The sequence below is a fragment of the Corythoichthys intestinalis genome, chromosome 19 (assembly GCF_030265065.1).
Source record: "Corythoichthys intestinalis isolate RoL2023-P3 chromosome 19, ASM3026506v1, whole genome shotgun sequence".
Lineage (NCBI taxonomy): Eukaryota > Metazoa > Chordata > Actinopteri > Syngnathiformes > Syngnathidae > Corythoichthys > Corythoichthys intestinalis.
The window spans coordinates 9,713,458-9,738,556 of NC_080413.1; the positions used below are offsets into that span (position 1 = coordinate 9,713,458).

Here is a 25,099-nt window from a genome sequence, read left to right on the forward strand (position 1 = left end):
ATATATATATATTTTTTTTTTAATTGGGGGGGGTGCAATAATATCGCATATCGCAATAAATTAGTAAATAAATTATCGCACACTAAAAATTTGTTATCGCAACAGGCCTACCCTCAGGTTCCCACCCCTACTAAACATTGACGCCGATAGTCGTCAATGGTAGCAACTGAGCTAATGTGCTTACTTAACATGAGAAAAAGAAACAGGAGTTTGGGCGCAGGAAGGATTAAAACTTGGGCTATAAGAAGATTACGTTTTTGTGTCGTCCTATTGGGCCACGCACACACAAAGTCGTAAACGCTGCTGGAAGTGGAAAAGATGATTACATAAAGCTTCAATCTATTGGGCCTGACCAGGAGTGGCACGCGTGCGGCGAAAAGCACGAGCTGCTGCTGCCCGGCCTGATAAACGCGCGGAAGCCGAAGAGGAGGCGCGGAACATCATTGCCTCTCTACTTTCTCTTGTTAGAACACCTGCTCGACTGCACGCAATGCACAAAAAAACAGTGAAATCCGCACTAGTCACGGGAGTTATTGACCGAACCTGACTGCAAATAATTGACGCGCCCTCAAAACTGACAAAAAAAATGCCCATTTTTCTTTCCACGTTTAGCTTTATTTGGACGAGCGCCATCTCGAGGATTCTTTGGGTACAACAAGCAATGACGGCTGTTTACATGTGTGAGTACATCGTGAGTGTGGGCTTGTTACCTGCAGAACTGCCTGGAGTGGTTCATATTGGGGCCCGCTTTGATGTTGCCCTTGTCGGGGTCGTAGATGGTCGTGGCTCGTGCGTATGCGCCGCCCAGAATGTACACAAGCCCGCCCAGACTCACCGCCGGAGCGTACTTGTTATCTACATGCATGAAAAGACACACAAAACAGACATTTAGGTTACGTTAACACAGCAAGCCAACTCCTAATGGTTTTGAATGCAGTCTTAACAGTCCCAATTCCAATGTTTTTCTATCTGACAGTCACCTGATTTTGCAAGTCCCGATCCGATACCGAAAAAACAAAAAAAAAGTTTCTGAAAAAACGTTACAAACATGTTACAGTACTGTACTTTTTAAAGTACTTCTTCTTCCGCTGTCTATGGCAGTGTTGCGGACAATTAAACGTATACGGCGGAAAACACAGAAAAGGCTGAAAAAAAAGTTTCTGCTCTTGCACCCGTCTTTAAAATAAATTGCTGTATTTTAAGCCCAAAGAACTGTTTTGTTTGACAGGACAATATGTCTATATGCTGCCATAGCAGATTCATGGTGCATTAAGCCCCTGAAATATTTTTAATTTGTCCGTTTTACCCTGGAAACCCACGTTTACAGACGTTGCGCAACCGCTTTTGTTTTAACCTAGCCGTAAGAAGAAGGTAAGTAATTTATTATTCAAAATGTCTGTCATTTTTAGCTTGGAATCATTGATTGATGTCTAATGTTTAGTTAAGGGGGGGGGGGGGGGGGACGATTTTAAAATATGCATGTGGATAATTTTTAAAAAACTTTACGTGACAATGAAAAAATTAGCGTCTGTAAAAAAGCCACGGATATCTACCTCATAACTTTCACTTAATTGTATTTTTTTTCGTTACTGTCGCATTTTCCCCAATATTTTAGATGATTAAATAACGGATCCAAATAAAGAAAAAAAAAGGGTAGATATATGAAAATGAAAATCTCGACCACTCCTCAAGTAAGCCAAAATTGGGGATCTCAGAGTGGAACCGCCATATATACCGTATTGGCCTGAATATAAGACGGTGTTTTTTTGCATTGAAATAAGACTGAAAAAGTGGGATTCGTCTTATATTCGCAGTCTAGACATTATACCCATTCACGACGCTAGATAGCGCCAGATATCATTGAAGTGATGTTCTGTCATGGCAGCTCTCAGCTACTCTCAAGTTTAACCAGTTTGCATTATTTTATTGCAATGTTTTTCCTTATTCAGATTTGTTTTAAGACTACAGTTACAGTTAGACTTCACTTTGATGGTTAATGCAGTTGTTGCAATTTTGTTGTTTTATCACAATAGATTGGTTTATTTACATTTGAAAAACCAGAAGCCATTCATTTCTGAATGTGATTGCACTTTAGTTTACATATTTAAATGTTCAGATATTAAGATTTGAATGAAATGAATGGCAAAATAACGCGCTTTTTCTCTCAAATATGTTATCATTTATTTCAGATGTACTGTAATTATTTTCTGTATAAAAATTAATTTGGTGTTCAAAAAGTCTTTTTCAAACTTTAGTCTTAAAAAAGGAGGCCGTCTTGTATTCGGGCCAATACGGTATATATATGGCAGAAAACACAGTCAAGACTGAAAAAGCAGTTTTTGCTCTTGCGCTCCTCTTCAAAAGAAACTGCTGTATTTTAAGCCAAAACAACTGTTGTGTTTGATAGGACAATATGTCTATATGCTGCCATAGCAAATTCATGGCGCATTAAGCCCCCGAAATATTATTAATTTGTCCATTTTACCCTGAAAATCCCTGTTTACAGACGTCGCGCAACCGCTTTGTTTCAACCTAGCCATAAAAAGAAGGTAAGTAATTATATTTATTATTCAAAATATGTCGTTTTTACCTTACAATCATTAATTAATGTCTAATATTTAGTTTAAAAAAAGGAACGACTTAAAAAAATTATTCACTCGCATATTTTAAAACTTTTAAACAAATTACGTCACAATGGATAATTTGGCGTCTGTAAAAAACTCACAGATATCTACCTCATAACTATCGCTTAATTGTATTTTTTTTTTTGTTACTGTCGCATTTTCCCAGATATGTTAGACGATAAATAATCGATCAAAACAAAGAAAAATTGAAAATTAAAATTTAAAAGGGTAACTATATGAAAAGGAAAATCTCAACCACTCCTTGTTTTTCTGCGATTTCTGCATCGCCCATAAAATCCCCCAAAAATCTGGCTGTGGCCATTCACAGCTGTGTCTTGACACTCGGTGATACATGCTACATGGAGTTTTTGGATCGAAACAATGTAAGTACGCGATATCTCATTAAAATCGTGGCGTCTTTAAGTCTGCTCTCGTGTGCTCTCGCCTCCAGTTAAGGTTTTGCTGTTTAAATTTGATATATTCTTTTAATGCCCTCCTGTTCAAAATTTTCCACACATCACACATGCATATCGGACAATTTTGAAATTTGGCCAAATTGGGGGCCTCGGAATGGAACTTCAAGTCACCTAAGTGTTTTCCGCCATACATATATAAATATATATGTGTACATTTTCCTGCTTATTTTATAGACTTAGTTTCACGTGAAACATGAAGAAATGACATTTAATATATTTTCTGCATAAATGGTAAATGGTGTTATACTTGTATAGCGCTTTTCTACCTCTCAAGGTACTCAAAGCGCTTTACACTACATTGCCATCTCCCTACTGGTGGCACAGCACCAGGAGCAATGCGGGGTTCAGTATCTTGCTCAAGGATACTTAGGCGAGTTCATCAGGGTGGAGAATCGAACCCACAGCCTCAGGATTGGGGGACAACTACTCCACCACTGAGCCACGCCATCCCCATAACTAGGACATAAAACCAGAAATTTGGAATATACAGTGCCCTCCATAATTATTGGCACCCCCGAAAAAGATGTGTTTTTTAGCTTCTAATAATTTTTTTCTTTATTCAAATAATATGGGATCTTAATGGAAAAAAAAGACAAAAATCCAACCTTCAATACAAGTGCATTCATTCAGTGGGGAAGAAAATTGGTCTCATCTGACCAAAGCACACGGTCCCAGTTGTAGCCTGGGACCGTGTGTATTTTTGTGTGAGACCAAGATTGAGCTTTTTGGCAACAAACACTCTAAGTGGGTCTGGCGTGCCACGAAAGATGTGCATGCTGAAAAGCACCTCATACCCACTGTGAAGTATGGGGGTGGATCAGTGATGCTGTGGGGCTGTTTCGCTTCCAAAGGCCCTGGGAACCTTGTTAGGGTGCATGGCATCATGAATGCTTTAAAATACCAGGACATTTTAAATCAAAATCTGTTGCCTTCTACCCGAAAGCTGAAGATGGGTCGTCACTGGGTATTTCAGCAAGACAATGACCCTAAACATATGGCCAAATCTACACAGAAACGGTTCACCAGACACATAATCAAGCCCCTCCCATGGGCATCTCAGTCCCCAGTCCTTGTTTTGTTGGCAAAAGGGGGTTGTACAAAGTATTAACACCAGGGGTGCTAATAATTGTGACACACAATATTTGATGTCAAATATTTTTTTCTTTATGTGGGATTTTTTCCCCACCGAATGAATGCACTTGTATTGAAGGTTGGATTTTTCTTTTTTCCCCCCATTAAGGTCTCATGTTATTTGAATTAAAAAAAAATATTAGAAGCTAAAAACTTTCTCAGGGGTGCCAATAATTATGGAGGGCACTGCAACCTCTTTAGCAAAACTAGTTAGACCCAAGCAACACAAATAAAACGATTACAAGCCAGGAACAAAGTTTTATTTATTTTTTTCCTGTAACATGGTGTAATCAGCGTTGCCCCAACAACAGTGGCCACGAACTCTTTCTCCCAATACAAGACTGGCGACACCCCAGGGCACCGCCCCGATAGCCCCTCCGATCTGCCTCCCGAAACCTTTTAAATGACTCAACATTTCCGTCAGAAATCTTCATTTTGTCAGGATGCCGACAGGCGTGTCAGACAATTTTCATCGTTGTTCTAATTATTTTTGACTGTTACCAACTTGAATTAAATGGTCTACTTTTTGGAAAGTCATTGTTAGAGCTTTTCAGTCAGATAGTAGTTACAACGACATGAGAACGCGTCGTTTGGTTAAGATATCAAATGCCAACGGAGGCTATCGGGTTAAAAAAAGGATAAAATCCTCAAAATTGCCGTATAAAGCATGACGTACTTCTATAAACACTGCCACACATGACCACCTGTTTTTGTTGCGCATGCGTATGACCGACATAGAATTATTGTCAGAATGAAATGTACTCGATATTTTAGAAAACGTTCGGGAAGCGTAGCATGAGTGTTTTTTTCTCCCTCCCAAAGCAATTTGGCGCCCCCTCCACTAGATGGCGCCCGAAGCAACCGCCTAGCTTGCCTATGCTGAAGGCCGACACTGAACAAAGAGACACAAAAATACACACGGACAAAATAACACAAACACACAAACATGTGAACACAAAAACCAAACACACACATAATCAAACACACTCACGCAGAGTAATCATTATTAAAACACAAAAACACACAGGAGCCATTTTCCATCCTGTTGTAATGACATCTATTTGTTTTTCCACACACTCGTCCAAATATTAGGAACAGCTCCCAGCACGATACAAACAGTGCGCGAGGGCGCGTGTATCGACACACCCAAATTTCATTTCTCTGCGCTCCACGCTCGAGGCCAAAAACTCACAGGGGTGTAAGAAAACAACATCAACGGGGGGGGGAGACTCTGATCAGTATTTTGTGTGTGTCTTCGACACAGCATGTGGCGTCGTCTTCATCACACGCAATCCAAACATCACCTGTGTCAGCTCTGGGATGTGTTGCTGACGTCTCAGAATGACTTACAAATGGAGATTAGGACGCAGAGACACAAGTCATTAGCATAAATTAGCCTGACTGAATAGCTGAGTTGGCACTCTTTAACTTGGCGCCGTAAGGGCATTTTAGCCAATCAGAAGTCACAATAACAACAGAAAAAGCAAATGTTTCCACAAGCTAATTCAACATTTTGGAACAGTTTTTATTTTATTTTTTTTAGTGAAGTGACACCACACAGAAGAATTTCTGTGGCGAAACGGAACTTATTAATGTACTCATTTGTTTCAAAATGTTGCATTTTGGTGGACAAAAAGCGAGAGACAGCAAGAACCAAAAGTGGTTTTTGTTTTTTGTTTTTTTTGCCATGTGGCATTTTTATTTTGCCATGTGGGATTTTTTTTTTCACATGTGGCAAAACTGATTTTGGTCTGTGTTGTTTTTTTTTGATTGTGGCATTTTTTTTTTGGTATATGGCATTTGTGCAGGCCATGCACAACCATGCCATTGACTGCTATGCACGTCCAAATTTTCCATTGATTTTTAGATGACATAAAAACGTGTGGCTGTGATTTTTTTTTACTATGCACTTACCATTACAGTGCATTGGCATTCCATTGGCACCCATATGCTATGGGCGTCCAAATTTTCCATCTATTTCAAATGGCATAAAAACGTGTGGTTTACATACCAAAATCCATTTTGCCTCATACCAAAAAATGCTACATACCAAAATGCATTTTGCCACTTACCAAAAAAAAAAAAAAATGCCACATGGCCAAAAAATGCCACCAAAAATCCATTTTGCCACATGGCAAAAAAAAAAAAAAATTCCACATGGCAAAATCCAATTTGCTACATGGCAAAAAAAATTCCACATGGCAAAATCTATTTTGACACACGGCAAAATCCATTTTGCCACATGGCAAATACCACATAAATAGTAGCACTTTTACAAATTTTGTGGTCATTCTTTCCCTCTGTTTTTACAAAACAGGCCTTTTGATGTGCGATGTATCCTTTATTATAATGAAAATACTGTATTTTAATGGTATAATATAAATGTTTGAAATGAACCTGGAATGAAATAATGAAAGTTTGACTTTGAGCAAGCGTATGCTTATAATATGATATGACATTTTTCAACTATAACCAAAAAAAAAAACCAAACAAAAATTTGGTTAAAAATGTTGGATTTTGGCGGACAAAAAAGGGAGAGACATCGAAAAAAGGGAGAGACAGCGAGAACTAAAAGTGGTATTTGCCATGTGGCAAAATTGATATTGCCATGTGGGATTTTTTTGCCATGTGGCATTTTTATGTGTATAAGGGGAAAACGGATTTTGGTCTGTGGCTTTTTTTTTTTTGTATGTAGCTTTTTTTTTTGGTATATGGCATTTTTGCAGGCCATGCATATCCATGCCATTGACGGCTATGCACGTCCAAATTTTCCATTGATTTTTAAGTGACATAAAAACGTGTGGTTGTGATTTTTGACAATACACTTACCATTGACATTCAATTGGCACCCAAATAAGGCTATGCCATTGACGGCTATGTACGTCTAAATTTTCCATTTATTTCAAATGGCATAAAAACGCGTGGTTTACATACCAAAATCCATTTTGCCAAATACCAATAAAATGCCACATACCAAAATGCATTTTGCCATATCCCCCAAAAAATACCACATGGCAAAATCCATTTTGCTACTTGGCATATTTCAAATGGCATAAAAACGCGTGGTTTACATACCAAAATCCATTTTGCCAAATACCAATAAAATACCACATACCAAAATGCATTTTGCCATATCCCCCCAAAAATACCACATGGCAAAATCCATTTTGCTACTTGGCAAAAAATATGCCACATGGCAAAATCCATTTTGCCACATGGCAAAAAAAAAAAAAAAAAAAAAAATCCACAAGGCAAAATCCATTTTGCTACAGGGCAAACAATTCCACATAGCAAAATCCATTTATACAATACAGGCATTTTAATGTGTGATATCCTTTTTTTTGTTTAAATGAAAATATCGTATTTTAATGGCATAATATAAATGTTTGAAATGAACCTGGAATGAAATAATAAAATTTTTACTTTGAGCAAGTGTAAGCTTGTTATATGATATGACATTTTTCAAGTATGACAAAAATTTTTTATTTTTTTTTAACTTGCCTTAATAATAACCTGCTGTCTTTTTTATTTTTTTTTCAAGTGAGTATGGTTGCCTGGCAACAGTGTTCTCCTCAACCAGAGGCAGACAAGTGAACAACTTGCGGCCTTTCAAAGGCAAACATGTTGTAACACTTCATTGTCTCACATTACAGTGAACATTTTTTTTGTTACCATGACAACTGGCTAGCCCTTGTTTTTTTCCCCAATGTTTATTTGAATGTCATTATCCTCGTCTCGTAATGTGTTATTGTATAAAAATAAATATTATGAAAATGTGAAAAGGAGTTGGCTTTTTGGAGGGTAGGTGTTTTGATTGATCTGTGGGACCCTAATTTTTGTCGATATTTCAACGGATAGTTTAATGCGCTTATCCTTCTAAAAAGTTGAACATCAACTTAAAGGTGGAAACGTAATACATAAACAATGCAAAAAAGCAGACAAGTTTAGTACAGTAATCCCTCGCTACTTCACGGCTCAACTTTCGGCGCAGAGTTTCACTTATTTATGTACACTTTTATTTACATCTACGTGTGTATGTACATTTACACACACACAAACACACCCCTATGAGAGTCCCCACTAAGAAAATCCTTGTATTTCCCAAAATGAAGATTTTTTTTTTTTTTTTGAAACTTTGGAACCAAATTTAACTTGAAATTTTAGCTCTGTTTCAAACTGTCAAATTGTCTCAGAACAGTAACGTGGCCGTTAAATGTAAGCATCTAAAAACCACAATATATTTTACAATACACTACTTTGTTTCATGCTAATATATCAAACGACCATATATTTTATCAAGTCAAAAGATGAACTCACCTATCATTGGCGACTCTATAAAACTCCAGGCGTCACTTTGCGGCACGTACGACTGCAGCACGCCGGCCGAACGCCCCGCCTCGTTGACGCCGCCGAACACGTACACTTTGCCGCCGCACACCGTGGCCGCCGCCGAGTGTACCGGCTTGGGTAGCGGGGACACCGTCTCCCACTGGTTAGTGATGGTGTCGTACCTGGAGAGAACACAAACCGTATATCATTATTTATCTATTCAGAAAAAGTTATTAGGACATTTGAGTCTACTTCAACTTGTGATTTTCAGTCACTTTTGTCATTTTCAGGCAGCGGGGCCGAGAACGAAACATGGTATTTGGTAAGTGGCAAAATTCATTTTGCCATGTGGCAAACTGTATTTGGCATGTGGCATTTTTTTGGTATGTGGCAAAATTGATTTTGCCATGTGGCAAAATGTATGTTGGCGTATGGCATTTTTTTTGCCATGTGGCATTTTTTTTTAATGTGGCAAAATCGATTTTGGTATGTGGCATTTTTTGGGTATGTGGCATTTTTTTTATATGTGGCAAAATTAATTTTGAAATGTGGCAAAATGTATTTTGGTATGTGGCATTTTTTTGGTATGTGGCAAAATTGATTTTAAATGTGGCAAAATGTAGTTTGGTATGTGCCATGTTTTTTTGTATGTGGCAAAATTGATTTTGAATGTGGCAAAATGTATTTTGGTATGTGCCATGTTTTTTTTTTGCATGTGGCAAAATTGATTTTGCCATGTGGCAAACTGTATTTTAGCATATGGCATTTTTTTTGCCATTTGGCATTTTTTTTTGTATGTGGCAAAATGGATTTTGTTATGTGGCATTTTTTTGGGTATGTGGCAAAATGGATTTTGGTATGTAGCAAAATTGATTTTGCAATGTGTGTGTGTTTTTTTTTTTCCTCAAAATTGATTTTGCCATGTGGATTTTTTTTTGCCATGTAGCAAAATGTATTTTGGTAAGTTGCAGTTTTTTGGTATTTGGCAAAATTGATTTTGCCACATGCCAAAATCCATTTTGCTACTTACAAAAAAAAAAAAAAATGCTGCGTGGCAATCAATTTTGCCACATACAAAAAAAATGCCACATACCAAAATACATTTTGCCACATGTCAAAATTAATTTTGCCACATGTCAAAATTAATTTTGCCACATACCAAAAAAAACTGCAACTTACCAAAATACATTTTGCTACATGGCAAAAAAAAATCCACATGGCAAAATCAATTTTGAATAAAAAAAAAAAAAAAAAAAAAAGGCAAAATCAATGATTGAAAAAAAAAAAAAATTTTGCTACATACCAAAATCCATTTTGCCACATGCCCAAACAATGCCATATGCCAAAATACAGTTTGCCACATGGCAAAATCAATTTTGCCACATACAAAAAAACGCGGCGGAAGCGCTCACCCCTCCAGTTTTTGTTCTGTCAGTGACACTGCTGTTGCTGTCGAAACTACACCTGAGCTTTTTCAAAATCCCTTCAAAAAAGTATAGTTTGGGAGTATTTCGACTACCGAAAAGAAACAGACGGCCGCGGCTTAGAGGAGGAAGGACAGCCGACGTGCAGGCATCACCTCCAACATGATTTCACATTCACGTGACCATCATCCGTCACTTTACACACAATTTAACGTAAATAAACGCTGTTTCCCACCAGCTACGAGAGTTCACTACAGCATCTTTCGTGTGTCTAGCAATGGTAAAACAAATATTATAACCTAAGCTTGTTTACAAGACTAGTTAGAATGCCAGCATGGCTAACTAGTGTCCTCACTTTTGTCTTCCGCCATTGTAAAAACCTGTTCAAAAAATAATGATACGAGTCATACATACGTACACTTACTCTTGCTCTCACTCTTCATTAATATTCAACTAATTATTATTAAAAGAAGTAGTGGTAGATTAACCCAGAAACACATTCCTGCATCATAACTTTTTAAAATTTTCACATCAGTTTCATGTTGATGTTCATATTTGCAAACAATTAAATGAATCCTCGAAGCACCAAAATTTGATTTGAAGCTTTTTTTTTTCTAATCGACTAACTCGAGTTAATCAATTAATCGTTGCGGCACTACAGCATTCACAGTCAGTCTTTTGTGGGCATTTACAGGTCACTTCCGGTTCATTTTAGGGCATTTACAGGTTATTTCATGTTGATTTTAAGTCCTTTCCTATTCATTTGGGAACATTCTTGAGTCACTTCCTTTTCAGTAACCCAAATTCAATAGGAAGTGACCTGTAAGTGTCCCAAAATCAACAGGAAGTGACTCTTAAATACCCCAAAAGCATAAGCGGATTTTAAGGGGGAGGGGGGGGGCAGGCCCCCCCGGTGGCCGACAAGTGTCATTGCATGAAATTGACTTTCCTATATATAAAAGATGTAAAGCAATAAAACTGCAACAAAAATGAATGAAATGAACAAAAAAAAAAAAATTTTATAATGGTGTCAAAATTATTTTTCCAACAGATCATTAGCACCTTAGGTCATTTGCTTTGCATATAATTTTCAACAAAAAAAAAGTATGGGAGGGCAAGTTTATTTTTCAAATGATTTTTTTTCTTTGAATGAAAATATTTTGTTTTTGATTGAAGCAACTTGTTTTGGCATTGAATGATTTAAACACAAATGTCCTACCCATAATATGGCCCAAACACAAAAAGGATTGCTTCAATCAAATAAAACTTTTTCAATGAAAAATCAAGTGTTCAAATGCAAATTTTTCAATCTCAAATATTTTTTCACATTCAAAAACGTTTTCTATGATTGAAATTTTTCATTTTTTGATTGATTTTTCTTTTTGAAAATATATATATATTTTTGAAGCAACTTATTTTTTGATTGAATAAGACAAAAACATCCTAGCCAAAATGTGGCCCAAACACAAATCAACATTACTTTACATTACAAAAAAGTTGCCTCAACCCCACCAAAAAATTCAAAGAAAAATAGGTTTCACACACATTTTTTTGGATTGAAAATATATATTTTGATTCAAGCAACTTTTTTTTTTTTTTTTTTTTTTTTAAGAAGCAACTTTTTATTTGATTGAATAATAAAGACACAAATCTACCTCCATATGGCTCTGCCCAGGGGATGCAATTTTTGACTGGGGTAACTACATTGGCACAACACCAATGGGCGTACCATATTCAATGGTTGACGATCTGAAAAGTATTGCCTAAGCAGCCTGATTTAGAATTCCCCTCAAGAATGATGGGAAACAAAAAACGCTCATTGTCAACTTATTATTATAAATATTCTTGTAAGTTCATTTTATTGCTGACACTGCGTTTTGGGGTCATCAACATGTTGTGTCCCCCCTGCAGTGGCGCCTCCAGAAATTTTTCATAGGGGTGGCCAGATGGGGCCACTTAAAATCTTGGGGTGGCCAAAACTAAAAGCCATAAATTCAGGTTTTCATTATATTATTGCAGTAAAAAGGTCAGGGGAAAACTATCAGAAAGACTTAAGGACATGGCTATTTATATACTTTGGTGTATTGTGTAATATTTGATGTTACTAATGATTTAATGTGCATAGTCCATAACTGTCCGGTCAACATTTTGAGTTCCACAACAATTCTGTTTTATATATTAGGCATAAGGTGTACATTTAACTAGGGCTGTCAAACGATAAAAATTTTTAATCGAGTTAATCACAGCTTAGAAATTAATTAATCGTAATTAATCGCAATTCAAACCATAATTCACGCCATAATTTTCTATAAATTATTGTTGGAATGGAAAGATAAGACGGATATATACATTCAACATACTGTACATAAGTACTGTATTTGTTTATTATAACAATAAATCCACAGGATGGCATTAACATTAACATTCTTTCTGCGAAAGGAATCCACGGATAGAAAGAAAGGATAAATGTGAGTTTGTATATTGTGACTAAATATTGCCATCTACTGTATTTGTTGAGCTTTCAGTAAATGATACTGTAGCGACTTAAATGTTCTGGCCAAATGCATGATGGGAAGTGGTGCAACCATGACTGTATGTGGTGGCTGCAAATGCTATATCTTCTCTGTGTTGGGTACACTACAGGCTGTTAAGAAATAGATCAACTCCTGTCATTCTTCCCCACGTCGCGTCCCACAATATTTATAGTTGCTGTGGGAGAGATGACAAAGCTTTTGTCAATTAAAAGCACGGCCCAAATGAATGCTTGTATCTACTCCACTCACTTGACACTGCCTCTTATCTCTGTATATAAGTAAAATGGCATCATTGTGGGCTGTTTGCGGCAATGCGTGAATGAGTCGTACCGCAAATGTGTTAATTGCGATAAATATTTTCACGTGATTAATTGGAAAAAAAAAATTACTGCCCGTTAACGCGATAAATTTGACAGCCCTACATTTAACAAAACAAAATAAATGCATTCATTTGGGACGAAATCCATAACTGATGCTACAACAATTTAGGGGTATAATGGCAAGTGGGGTGGCCAACCAATTTATAGGGGTGGCTGTGGCCACCCCTGGCCACCCTCTGGTGGCACCACTGCCCCCTTGCCCCAAGAGTCAAACTCCGCCTATGCTCAAAAGGAAAAGAAAGTGACTGAAAATGAACAGGAAATGATGTGCAGTGCCCCAAAATTGCCCGGTATTGGCTGCCACTGACGACCATAGGCGTCCATTTCGTTTGAAGTGGGAGGAATGGCAGTGAACGTCATTCATCTACTAGTGATAAAGTCATTCCAATTCACAGCAGAAGGATGAAAATAGTTAGTTTTTTCTGTTTGTGGGACGTTTTGCAAACGAGCCGCCATTGACGACGGCAGCAAATGAGTTCAACTCCTTTAAGGTCGAACCTCTTTGCCTCTAAATAGGATATGCCCTACTTAAACATAGCACTAATGTATCACACAGACACACACAGCGTACAGTAGGCTTCCCGACTTTGGGCCGCGGGGCTGACAGGCGTAATTAGCCGAACGCGCGCACCACCAGGGAGGATGAAAAAGCGCGAGCATTGCGCACAATGACGGCAATTAAAGCAATTACACAAAGCAAACATATGTCGACCGACACACGCCATTAAGCCCTGGTGCCGACCGGCCACCGTCTTAGAGGGGAAAAAATACTTTCCTTCTAATGGAGACCTCTTCGGTAGGCGCTAGTGCTTCTACAGTCGGCGATGCCCAGGGGCAAACTGCAGTCTCAGCGTTTCCTACTTTTCTCTCTTGCGCTTGGCAGATATTTTTAAAAAATTAAGAAATGATTCACGGTATAAGTTAAAATTCAGTGTTAAATAACTTACCAGTGTGGATATTGCTTATTTTTGCAGTTACAGGAATTCTGAATTGTTTTATTTTTATATTTACTCAATAAAAACGTACACTTAAAATAAATAAATAAAGTAAATCTGAATTTGAATTTTTGATTCAAAACTTTCCATTTGATTTATGCGTTTTTGAAGTTTTGGAATGATGTGTATAGGTATATATTTTATAATATTCCGCTGGGTTTTATTTTTTTCTAATATTTCTTTCATAATTTAAAGTGATAAAATTTGTTTGTAGTGTACTTTTGTTCAATGTTGTTCGTTTTTAATTAAATTTATATCTAATACCTATGTTTTTGTGATTAAATGAGTAGAAATGAGAACAAATATTGTAAAACATTTTATTTTCTTCACTTGAGTTGATTTATTTGTAATTTTGGTTATTAGCATTTCACTGTATAATTTTTGTGTTTTTTAAAGCTACCTTTCCCTTGTTTTTATTCATTTTTTTTATTATACGGCCGCTAGTCTCATTCGCTAACAGATTAGCATTGTACTTCGACAATATACGCAAAACAAACGCTAACCGCACGGTTTCTTTGCTTTTAACCAAGAATTGAGACTGTTTTACGTCCATATCTATAAAGAATTGAGGGATTTAAGCATTTATTCACAAGAATTTTCGCCAGAAAAGCTGTTTATGCCAGGCGGCCGCTAGCCTCATTCGCTAACAGAGTAGCATTGTACTTGGACAATATATGTAAAATAAATGCTAACTGCACAGTTTCTTTGCTGTTAACCAAGAATCGAGACTGTTTTACATCCATATCTATGAAGAATTCGGGGATTTAAGCATTTATTCACAAGAATTTTCGCCAGAAAAGCTCTGTTTACACCAGGCGGCCGCTAGCCTCATTCGCTAACAGAGTAGCATTGTACTTGGACAATATATGTAAAATAAACACTAACTGCACGTTTTTTTTTTTTTGGTTTTTAACCAAAAATCGAGACTGTTTTCCATACATATCTATAAAGAATTCAGGGATTTAAGCATTTATTCACAAGAATTTTTGCCAGAGCTTTATTCACAAGAATTTTTGCCAGAAAAGCTCTGTTTACACCTCTTTCGCTAACAGTATATAGTGTATAATGATTATAAAGGGCTATTATATTCTAGAATAAATTGTGATTGTATATAGAATTTATTAATAATCTATTTACAGATTATTTATGATTGATTCTGCATGTTTTCCTCAAGTATTAAGTTTCTGATGTTAAATTGAGTGATTTATTAGCTGTTGAAAACTTTATATTTTATACATGATATGTTAATTATTGCCATTGATGCTGAAAATATAGGTGATTATATCTGGATTTGGTGATTTTTGTGCATCTAGTGTAAAATCTGAGACTGTTGTAGCTATTTTACGTTGTGTTATACTTATATAAAAAAAGAGGTGCATGATATCCCTTTTTTTGTAACTGATACAGATATCTATAACTTCCTGCTCCTCAAGGCCGATACCGATACGATAACCGATAATACATATTTAATTTTTCAATGTATATTCACCTGAGTTTTTGAACACCCATAGGTCAAAAATACTAGAGGTTGATTCAGCATAGATTTGCCTTTGAAAGGACCAGAATTTTCATGATGACTCGAACATTATTATAATGAAAAAAAACAAAAGACAAGAACAGTTTTGTTTTCAAATAAAGTGTCCATATTATTTTTTTTCAAATAAATATAATTTGAGTCAATCACAGTCAATCAATCAGTCAATATCATTGGCGATGTGTTTCCCTGAACAATGAGCACTGATCTAAAACTAACATAAACCCAACAGGTATTATGCTTTGTCAGCAGATAAAAAAAATTGTGGAACAGGAGAGGAGACGTTTGTCATCTTGGTCCATTAAAAGGTATGAAAACGCAAAGGGGGTGTGAGACATCAATAGAACCGTTATGTGCCAAGATAACAAATATTGATAAAGTTAACAAAAAATCAATCCCATTAATGGGCAATTATCGAAAATAGATCGAAAATGACGAACATTTCCGAAAGTGTTCCGGAAACAGCCGAATGGGACGAGACGTCATAACAAGGAAACAAAAGGTCGAGGCAGGTGCCATCGTTGTTTATCGACGAGAGAGTTGCGTTCGTGTTTTATCAAAAAATCGCTAAAATGGTTCAAACCTGTCGTGCTATGTGGTTTACAAATAGCCATTTGTCGCAATGTAGTACCCATGAGTTCCCGAACGCGAGAAAAAGCTGGACTACGCAGACAATGAGTAAAGTTCGTCAGTGCTAAGAGGGCTAAATTTGCAGACCCAGCCTCCGGCACGGTTTTGTATGGTGCGCATTTTACACCTGAAAGCTATACGAACTATGGGGCAAATGAAATCAGGTTTTGCTAAGAAATTGCTGCTGAAAGCAGATGCGGTGCCCAGTGAAAGAGGACGATGACTGGCTCTGATGAGACCACCTCACCACCCCAGGCAAAGCAAAGGAGGGAAATGGCCAGAGTGAGTACTCTTTTATAATAAAAAACATAACACGCATTGGATATAGGACTGGACACATGTATAAATTATCGCTCGTAAAATATATAGAACAAATCCTCTAATGCCATTCATATTTGTGTCGTTTGGCAGAGCGAAACCGATGATAGCATATTAAATGATAATTATTCTATACATTACTTTATTTTGCGGTCACGGTGTATCAGTTTCACAAAAAGAAATGCAAAACAAACCATTCGGTGATTCTGTTGCCGCCGGTGTTTCATCAGTGTGATTGCTCCCCTCAATGATCCTTTCATTAGGCTGCATTGGCTTTCGTTTGGGCTCAAATTGATAACCCAAAACACCAAAGAAAGGTTCATAACTCTCCTCGTCACCATTAGAAGAATGTTCGTTACGTCGGATTCGCCGCTGCAAATAGAAACAAAATTGTCCGCCATCATCGCCGCCATTCAGTACTAAGCACTGAGCCGGCTGTTTAGCTATAGTGACGTCACGGACACCATGTGCTAGATTTCCGGCATCTCGGGGGCGGGTCCTTTTAGCTTGACAATCGACCTAATTTCTATCATTTTCTTGGTGTTGCGATGTGTGTAATTACACGAAGTGGCATGATATGAATTCAAAAGGCATGCGTCGATGGATAAATGATGGAATATTAGCATTTCCCCAGGTGTTGTCATACCCTTTAAACAACTTTTTAAACTTGGCAATTATAGAACAGCGAGCCTACCAATAACCAAAAGGCCTCTCAAGAACTTGTAAACATAACACTGTAAAATGCAAACATTTGCTAATTTGCATAGTAAGGTTTATAACTCAGTGAAGGAAAAATACGGCCTCTAGAACAGTAACAAAACAGGAGTAGAAACAAATGCACATATCCCAATCCGACACCGTACCAAAAATATTATTAATTGGCCCGAAAACATATTGTTATCGTATTAGCCTATAATCGGACCGATTATTATCGTGCACCACTAATAAAAAGGAATTAATCAGGATTTTATAAGGGAACGACTTTGAATTTTTTGATGCCACAGCTCATGGAGACTCACATACAGTGAGGCATTTTTTTTTTTTCTTTTCTGGTCATAGTCCTGTGATTGTTTGATGAATCTGGATGGTCCAATACTGATTATGACCGGCCAAATCTGACACTTAAAACGGTAAATAGTTGAAATGTTCGAGCGGAATCCACGAGTTATTCGATGTTCACGTACGCATGTGCTTGTTGGGATTTTGTGTCGTTGTCTCTGACAGTCGCCGCTTTGTGAAAATAGCCTGACGAATGAGCATGTGAAATTCATTAACGGCCCGGTGCTTGACAGCAGGGGTAGTGGATTGTGGGTAAAATAACAGTAATACCACCCATTGAGTAACCACTTGGCTTTGTTTACCCCTGCGGACGAGCTCGACGGGCTGACAGCTACCGGGGACTAGCTTGAAAAACTGAATTCAACAGCCAAAGGAAAGACAATAAAATGATGCCCAGAAGGAAACTTCAGCATTGTAAAGTGACATGTAGCATATTTGTATTTAAATATGAACAAATTTATAAATGAAACCTCTTTGAGTGGGCGTCAATTACGCGGCAGAGCTCTCCCTGATCCCACCCCAAAAAGTAGCAGCAGGGGGTCTGTTTTTGACGGTCATTCGACCGTCTGATGGAGTCACTCTGACAGACGGACGGAGTCAAGGTCGGCCGAGATACACACAAACATACACGCCGAGGGATTAGAGCATATTTTGGCGTCCTTCGCAACCGTGAGTCACCTTCACGTAATCCCCGTGGAATTTACACAACACAACTGGCATCCCAGATTGACAAGTAATCCCTGGAATTAACTCATTCAGATGGGATTGTTGTCAAGGCCAAGAAAGCTATAAAATATACAAAAAATGTGAAATTTGGAAAAAGCCAATTCAAGCGTGGAAAGGTTTTTTTTACGCTGTAATTTGCCAGTCGATTTAGTAAGGTCCTCCCAGCATGTACTGTAGGAATATATTTAAATTTATTCACACATAATTACACATTTGTTGCTGCTGCTTTTTCTTTAAACATTAGAACCCTCCTCCACATAATCCTGATAACAGGACATAGGAATTTATTGTTTACTTTTCCATCGTGTGAGATTCCATGGCGAAATGAACAAGTTCACAAACACTTGATGGAAAAGTACTTGCAATCCGGCTCGAAGGACCATTTAAATGTCAAGTTCAAATAGTTCAAATACAAATCCTTAAGTACACAAAGTGGCAGAGGTGGGTAGTAACGCGTTACATGTACTCCGTTACATTTACTTGAGTAATTTTTTGTGGAAAATGTACTCCTAAGAGTAGTTCCACTAAGCCATACTTTTTACTTTTACTTGAGTAGATTTGTGAAGAAAAACACGCGACTCTTACTACGCTACTTTGGGCTACACAAGAGTCGTTACATTTTTCCTCTTTATTCTACATATTAGATTTTTTTTTTTTTTGTTTGCTAGCGATGCTATTGCCAAGAGTAGCGCTACCTATTTCACCAATGAGACGCCAAAACTATAATCTGTTATACCAATGAAACGCAAGCTTGCCTTTCTTTGATCATGCCAGCCTGTTCAATCACGTGGCGTCTTTAAAGCACCGTAAAAAAGAAAATATTTGACATAGAGTGTAGGCGAAAACTGGCATTCGTCTCGTTACGTTCTGGTATCCCAAGCTACGTTTTTAGCTCGTCATCGTCATGAAAAAAATTAGTCCACGAAATCTTTTCGTTATCGTTACTGTTGCTGAAAAAAAAAAACACTGTATAGCAAACAGTTATACAGGAAATTAGCAAACATGCAATGCTATCAAAGCAAAAGTAGGGCACCGTCGGCTCAACACTTTTTGTTTCTGTTTACCTTAAGTATCTTGCTAATCTCCTCAAGGGCATTGACAAGCATAATGATGTCTTAAAAAAGGTAAAAAAAAAAAAAAAATGAAGGCTAACAGGTTCTAAGACCGTTGACAACTGTTGGCCATGTTGGGTGGGCCACTCACCGTAGGAAAGTTGTACATTCTAAAAGGTCACTTGTCACTTTCTTATGATGAGGAGGCGGTGAGCTGGTGGTTGTCACACGCTAACGGCTGCTAATTAGCGTCACAGAGGCGAGCGCGTATAGATGCTGTCATGTGAGGCAAAGATAGAAACACGGAAGGCCTACGACCATTTAAAAAAAAGGTTGGCGCGTCAATCATCCAATAATGACGGGATAAATCTATCAGTTCAGTTTATATGCCGCTTAGCCTCATTATCCGGTTGCCTGTAGAATCACATTCAGTGAAGCCAAAATGCTTGTTAGGGGCTCATGGTAGAGATCTGCCAAGCTCAAAATCCCTTAGTTGGCGTGCTTAACCAATTTGGAATATTTCACTTTAAGGGTCTAGTCATTTTTGTTGCCAAGACAGTAATGTGTTGAGTAACTTTTAAGTGACAATAACTTGACTTTAATTCATAGCAAATCATACCGGACAGGGGTGGGAGTTAGAGGGGTGCTGGAGGTGCAGCGGCAGTCGGGTCCAGGCGTCTAAGTGGTTTGGAGCCGTAACAGGGCCGTAGTTGGGCAAGGGGAGGGTCAAAACGAATAGTATAGTGATACCTCTACTAACGAATGTCTCTACATACAGAATTTTCAGGTTAAGAAAAGCCTCAAAGGGAAAATATTGCCTCTTGTTACAAAAGAAATTTCAGGATAGGCAAAAATACAGTATGGGCTGCTACTCGCAGCTTCCAGGGTTTACTAAACTTATCATACATATGGCTGCTCTGCCATCAGGTATGGACTCATTGATGGCCACTTTCGAAGTCTCCACTGCTTTCTCTCAAACCATTTTCTAGTGCTTTTTGAAGTGTGTTTTGGGTCATTGTCCTGCTGGAAGACCCATGACCTCTGAGGGAGACCCAGATTTCTCACACTGGACCCTACATTATGCTGCAAAATTTGTTGGTAGTCTTCAGACTTTATAATGCCATGCACACGGTCAAGCAGTCCAGTGCAGCTAAGCACTATTGCTGTGACGTGTACGAATGAAGGCGTCCTCTTCACTATACAGCCGTACTGTTGTGTATGAGGACTAAGGATTCAGCTGATTTTGCGGATTAATACGTTTATTTTTCGCATCACGCCAGTCAAATGGGTGCGGAAAAATCTTGCTGTATAAGGGAAAGGCGTGTGCGCCTTTTTGGAGTTTCAAAAGTTTCCCATTCACCGTGGATATTGGCCAAAATAAGCCCTACTACTGTGGGACCATTGGATTTACGAGGAAGTGAGTAAACATCTTGTTTTGTATTATGTCAAATACGAATACAACGATTACAAAGTAAACACTACAAACTTACTTCAAATAAAGGACTACTTATGTTTGATCATTGATAGGCATGTAAAAAGCTCTCCTCATGCACATTAGCTGCACGTTAGTTGCACAACAACTGCAGCCGCCCTCCTCCGGGGAAAGAGCTGTAAATTGCTCTCCGCCGGGCGGTTTGCCGATCCGCGAAGACAATTGACAACCCAGCCGTCATGTCAAATAATCCGGGCTAGTTATGTGTGATTTTCCGCTTCGAAGACTTTGAAATAGGGCTGCAGCTATCAAATATTTTAGTAATCGAGTAATCGACTAAAAATTCTATCGATTAATCGAGTAATCGGATAAAACTTTTTTTTAGGTAAAGAGCAATTATAAATACACTTGAGAAAAAAAGACATTTAATCCAATATTGAACCATTTTCAGTCAATCAGCGTCTTTATTTTCGATGTACATTGTTGAAAACAGCCAACAATTACATCTAAGATGTGACTTGAAAAAAAATTCACTGCTTTCACTCAAAAAACTTCTAGATCTTATAAAAAAAAACAACATATTTCTTACCTAAAAATGTAATTACGCTTGATAACACACATCACTTGAAAGCTACGTGTTTTTCCCACATGTTTCAATTTAATTTCCATTTGTGTCAAGCTATTTTTAAGTTCTAGTTAAGTTTTAAGTTAGTCTAAACTGTAAGTACTGATAGTATTTTGAGTTTTTGCAATGTTCAAAATAAATGTATGATACCTGCTGTATTGGAGCACATTAGGGACCAGTGCAACTTGGTGTTTTATTCAGCAATGACTACTGAGCTAAAACTCACAGTTAGCTTTATTATGTTTTAATTTTACACCCTCATCACTCTACAGCGCTGTGTTTTTACAGATTAAATAAAGCCTGTACGTAAGACACGTTAGCCACGCATCGACAGTGGTCATAATCAATAGAAACCTAGCCGTCCGAAGGGCTAACGTTACGTGAGCGAGTGACAGTAACGTTATATTTATTAGCGATGAGAAGTGTACTGCTTAAAGATGGCGGCTGTTTACTAACGCTGCCCATACGCGGCCGAGTCTGTCATTTCCCATCTAGTTCTAAATGCATGCGATATCTATGACACGCATCGGTCACTACCTGCTACCACACTAGCATCCTGCAGGTGTAGTTTTTAGCAACATCGGCGTATTTTGTAGTGGCTGTCGGCTGTGGTAAGTTTTTAAAAAAAAATTTTTTATAGCTTCTTCCTCTACGCACGTGACGTCAGCACGTCATGCCGCATTAAAAGTAGTCCTGGCAAAACGTGATGCGTAGAGCTGGCAAAATTAAACGATTCCTCGAGTTGCTCGAGTATTCATTTCAGCTCTACTTTGAAACATCACTCGGTTCTGGTTAGTATGTCGGCTAGCTGTCACACCTTCTGGTTTGTTTACATTCTCCGAAGCCGGGGAAGGGAAATGACATACGATTTAGGTGTCATAAAATATTGTTCGGGAGGTGAGATAGTAAAGGTGAAGTCGACAGTTTTGACCATTATGGAGTAATTTTGCCATGTCATCCTGAAAAAGTGCATTTTTATTATTTCATATTCCATTTAGCACAAGACTGTTATTTGTCATGACCATGCCATTTATTTAGCAATTGGGGAAAATACTTGGATAAAAAGAATATCCTACAAAAATATTGAAGTAAAGAGACAGAAACACTGACATTTTGCAGCTCTCTTCGTCGCGTTTTCCTCGTTGTGAATAGTTCCCCCTCGACGGGCTGACTGGTCCTTCTCAAGCCATTTATTTAGCTATTGGGGAAAAATACTTGGATAAAAAGAATATCCTGTAAAAATATTGAAGTAGAGAGACTGAAACAATGACATTTTGCGGCTCTCTTCGTCGCGTTTTCCTCGTTCTGAATAATTCCCCCTCAATGTGTTAAATAGCAAAACCGATGAGCCCAGTCTCCCGCTGACGTAATCCACCTGTTGGGGACGCTAGAGCCCTATAATGGTAGGTGTGGCTAACCGGCAGATTAAAAGACTAATTTCTCGTCATCTGCGCTTTGCTAAATTGTTGTATATAGTCGAATCGTCTCAAAATATGACTCTAATTCACATAATAATGCTATTTAAGACTTTTTTTCCCCTGTCGTATGCTCTTTAAACGCACCTTAAACGTAAGTGTGGACCGGTATAAAAATAGTCGACAAAATACCCTGGAGAAAATTATCTGTCCTAGTGTAGATGTAGCCTCGAAGGGCTGGTGAAAGTTTGGAGGGGCCCAGGAATAATCATCCTTTAAGATCCCCACCCACCGGACGTTCACCTTGGGGGGCCCGTGTTTAAACTTTTCGCACGCGCACTTGTTCACATTTGTTCCGCACTGATAAAGGATATACAGTAATACTTTTTGGAAGATACTGCATAAACCTTTACCAAAGTAGGATGCTAGCCTGGTAGATTACAAATGTGACAAATTTACCCTATTAGTGTTTTAGTCGTGTTGCATATTTCTTTCCTGTTTACAACTTTGCGAGCAATAAGAGGAGAGAGTGATGTTACATCTTTTTTTATGGCGACAACTTTTTACAGTCAGCGCAAGTGCGCATCTACAGCGATTCGCTTTCATTTTTCTCCCGGTTTGTAAGTCGACCGAGTCCCAAAATGGCACGATCCATCACAATGAACATCATGTCTGCACACATTCTTCACCGTGATATTACCCAGAGTGTTAAATAAAGTCTGCCACCAATGAGGCTCTCTGTCTGTGTTTGATTTATTAGTGGAGGGAAGGTAGCATCGATTCCTTTTCATCAACTCTCCTTACTGGAATAGTTTTGTACTGTTGAAAAACTCTTAAAATAATTAGTGGGAAAATTAGGTTAGCGGTGGCAGCACGTTTGACAGTTTGTCTTCATTTTGGGGCAAATGTGTTTATCCCTTTCCGCGGAAGGCTACGTGTGGTTGCGAAGACCACGGGTGTCACACTGGGAAGCTACTTGCTGAATTTGGAGGGGGGCATCAACCTTGACAGCGCAGCGGGTGCCACTGCCGCAAACTTGCCTAATCCAGAGGAGCAAGGGATTAGCTCAGTAGGGGGGAACCCTCCACAGCAGGGGGGCTTTGGGGGCCTCTTGTCCCTGACTGCAGCAGGGTCACCTCCCTGCTGTGCGCCCCCTGGCACCACCCACCACTAACCATAACAGCTGGAGGCGCTTACCTGAGCTCAAATGCGGAAACGCTTGCAGGTAGCGAAACGGCAGTTCATTAGAGGTGTGGAAAAATAAAGACATTACACTAGAGGGAGTTTTTCTATCATCCTCTTTGTTTCCCATGATTCCCTTTGTTTCCCATCATTTTCTTTTGGTTTTAGGAGCCCCTTTGGGTATTGTATAAAGCAGAGTTTGGCAACCTTTAACACTCAAAGAGCCATTTCGACCAGATTTCTTTGAAAAGACAATACTGGGCAGGAGCCGCACACTTTAGCTTGGAGGTCAGGAAAATTTTTAACAGAACGAGCCAAAAATATCTCACACATTTTGAAATGTGATTCCAGCCGTACAGTTTGTGTGTGTAATTAGGCTCGAGCGTATGACGTGGCACTCGCGAGGTTTCCGCCGCTATCGCCATTTTGGAAGCGGGAAACATAAACAGTGAGGCATTTCAACACAGGTCGCTCTTTAAAAATGGTTGGAAATTATTGTTCGGTAAAGAATTGCAACAACCGATCGAATAGAAAGGAGAAGCTACAGCTCGACGGAACACCATTGAGTTCCTTCCGGATCCCTACATGGAGAAAAGGCGAGGGAAAGGTCATATCTGAACTTACCAAATGTCGAAGAATGCCATGGGTGGCATCGATCAGAAGGAAGGGCATAACGTTTGATTCTCCAGTTACACACAGAGTTTGCTCTATGCACTTCCACTCCGGTAAGTTAATTTAATTTGTTTACGCAAATTTCGGTAACTTTATGCCCTAAGTCGGCCTGTTGTTAGCTATAGCTACAGCTAAACAACTAGCATGCATACATGTGCATTGTCTTCTTAAAACATAATTCCTGTCGTTGCTAAATGAAAAAGCTGTAATATGTTGACGTGAGAGAGTGGCAAAGAATTTGTACACAGGCTACATTTTCTGCAACAAAAAATTTGTACATCCGTGGTCACAGACTAATGTAAACACACATTGCCTACCTTTGCTAGAAAGATGGTGTTGCCGTTTGCTATGGTCATAATGTCCAGATCCTGCACCCATCCGCAGCAAAACTGTTCGTAGCTTTGTAGCGATTTGTAGTTTCGGATTTGCTGATGAGTGTAGTAACTTACACCAAAAACTAAATACAGCATGATGTCCATTTCGCGTAGTGGTGGAAGCTTGTCGACATCTTTATTCCATTTGTGTTCGGCTTGCTCGTAAGGGTCAACATTGTTCACATTC

At 38.4% G+C, this 25,099-nt stretch overlaps 1 protein-coding gene across 4 annotated transcripts in view; it reads right to left on the reverse strand.

The window, feature by feature from the left end:
* The window catches only part of LOC130907439 (kelch-like protein 29), a 501,705-nt gene that overhangs the window by 5,816 nt on the left and 470,790 nt on the right, over nt 1–25,099 (reverse strand). For all 4 annotated transcript variants that reach the window (XM_057822529.1, XM_057822530.1, XM_057822531.1 and 1 more), the window contains 2 exons: nt 8,549–8,742; nt 711–855 (listed from right to left, as the gene is read on the reverse strand). In XM_057822529.1, coding sequence (XP_057678512.1) covers nt 711–855; nt 8,549–8,742 — 339 coding nt within the window. The remainder of the gene's footprint in view (nt 1–710; nt 856–8,548; nt 8,743–25,099) is intronic.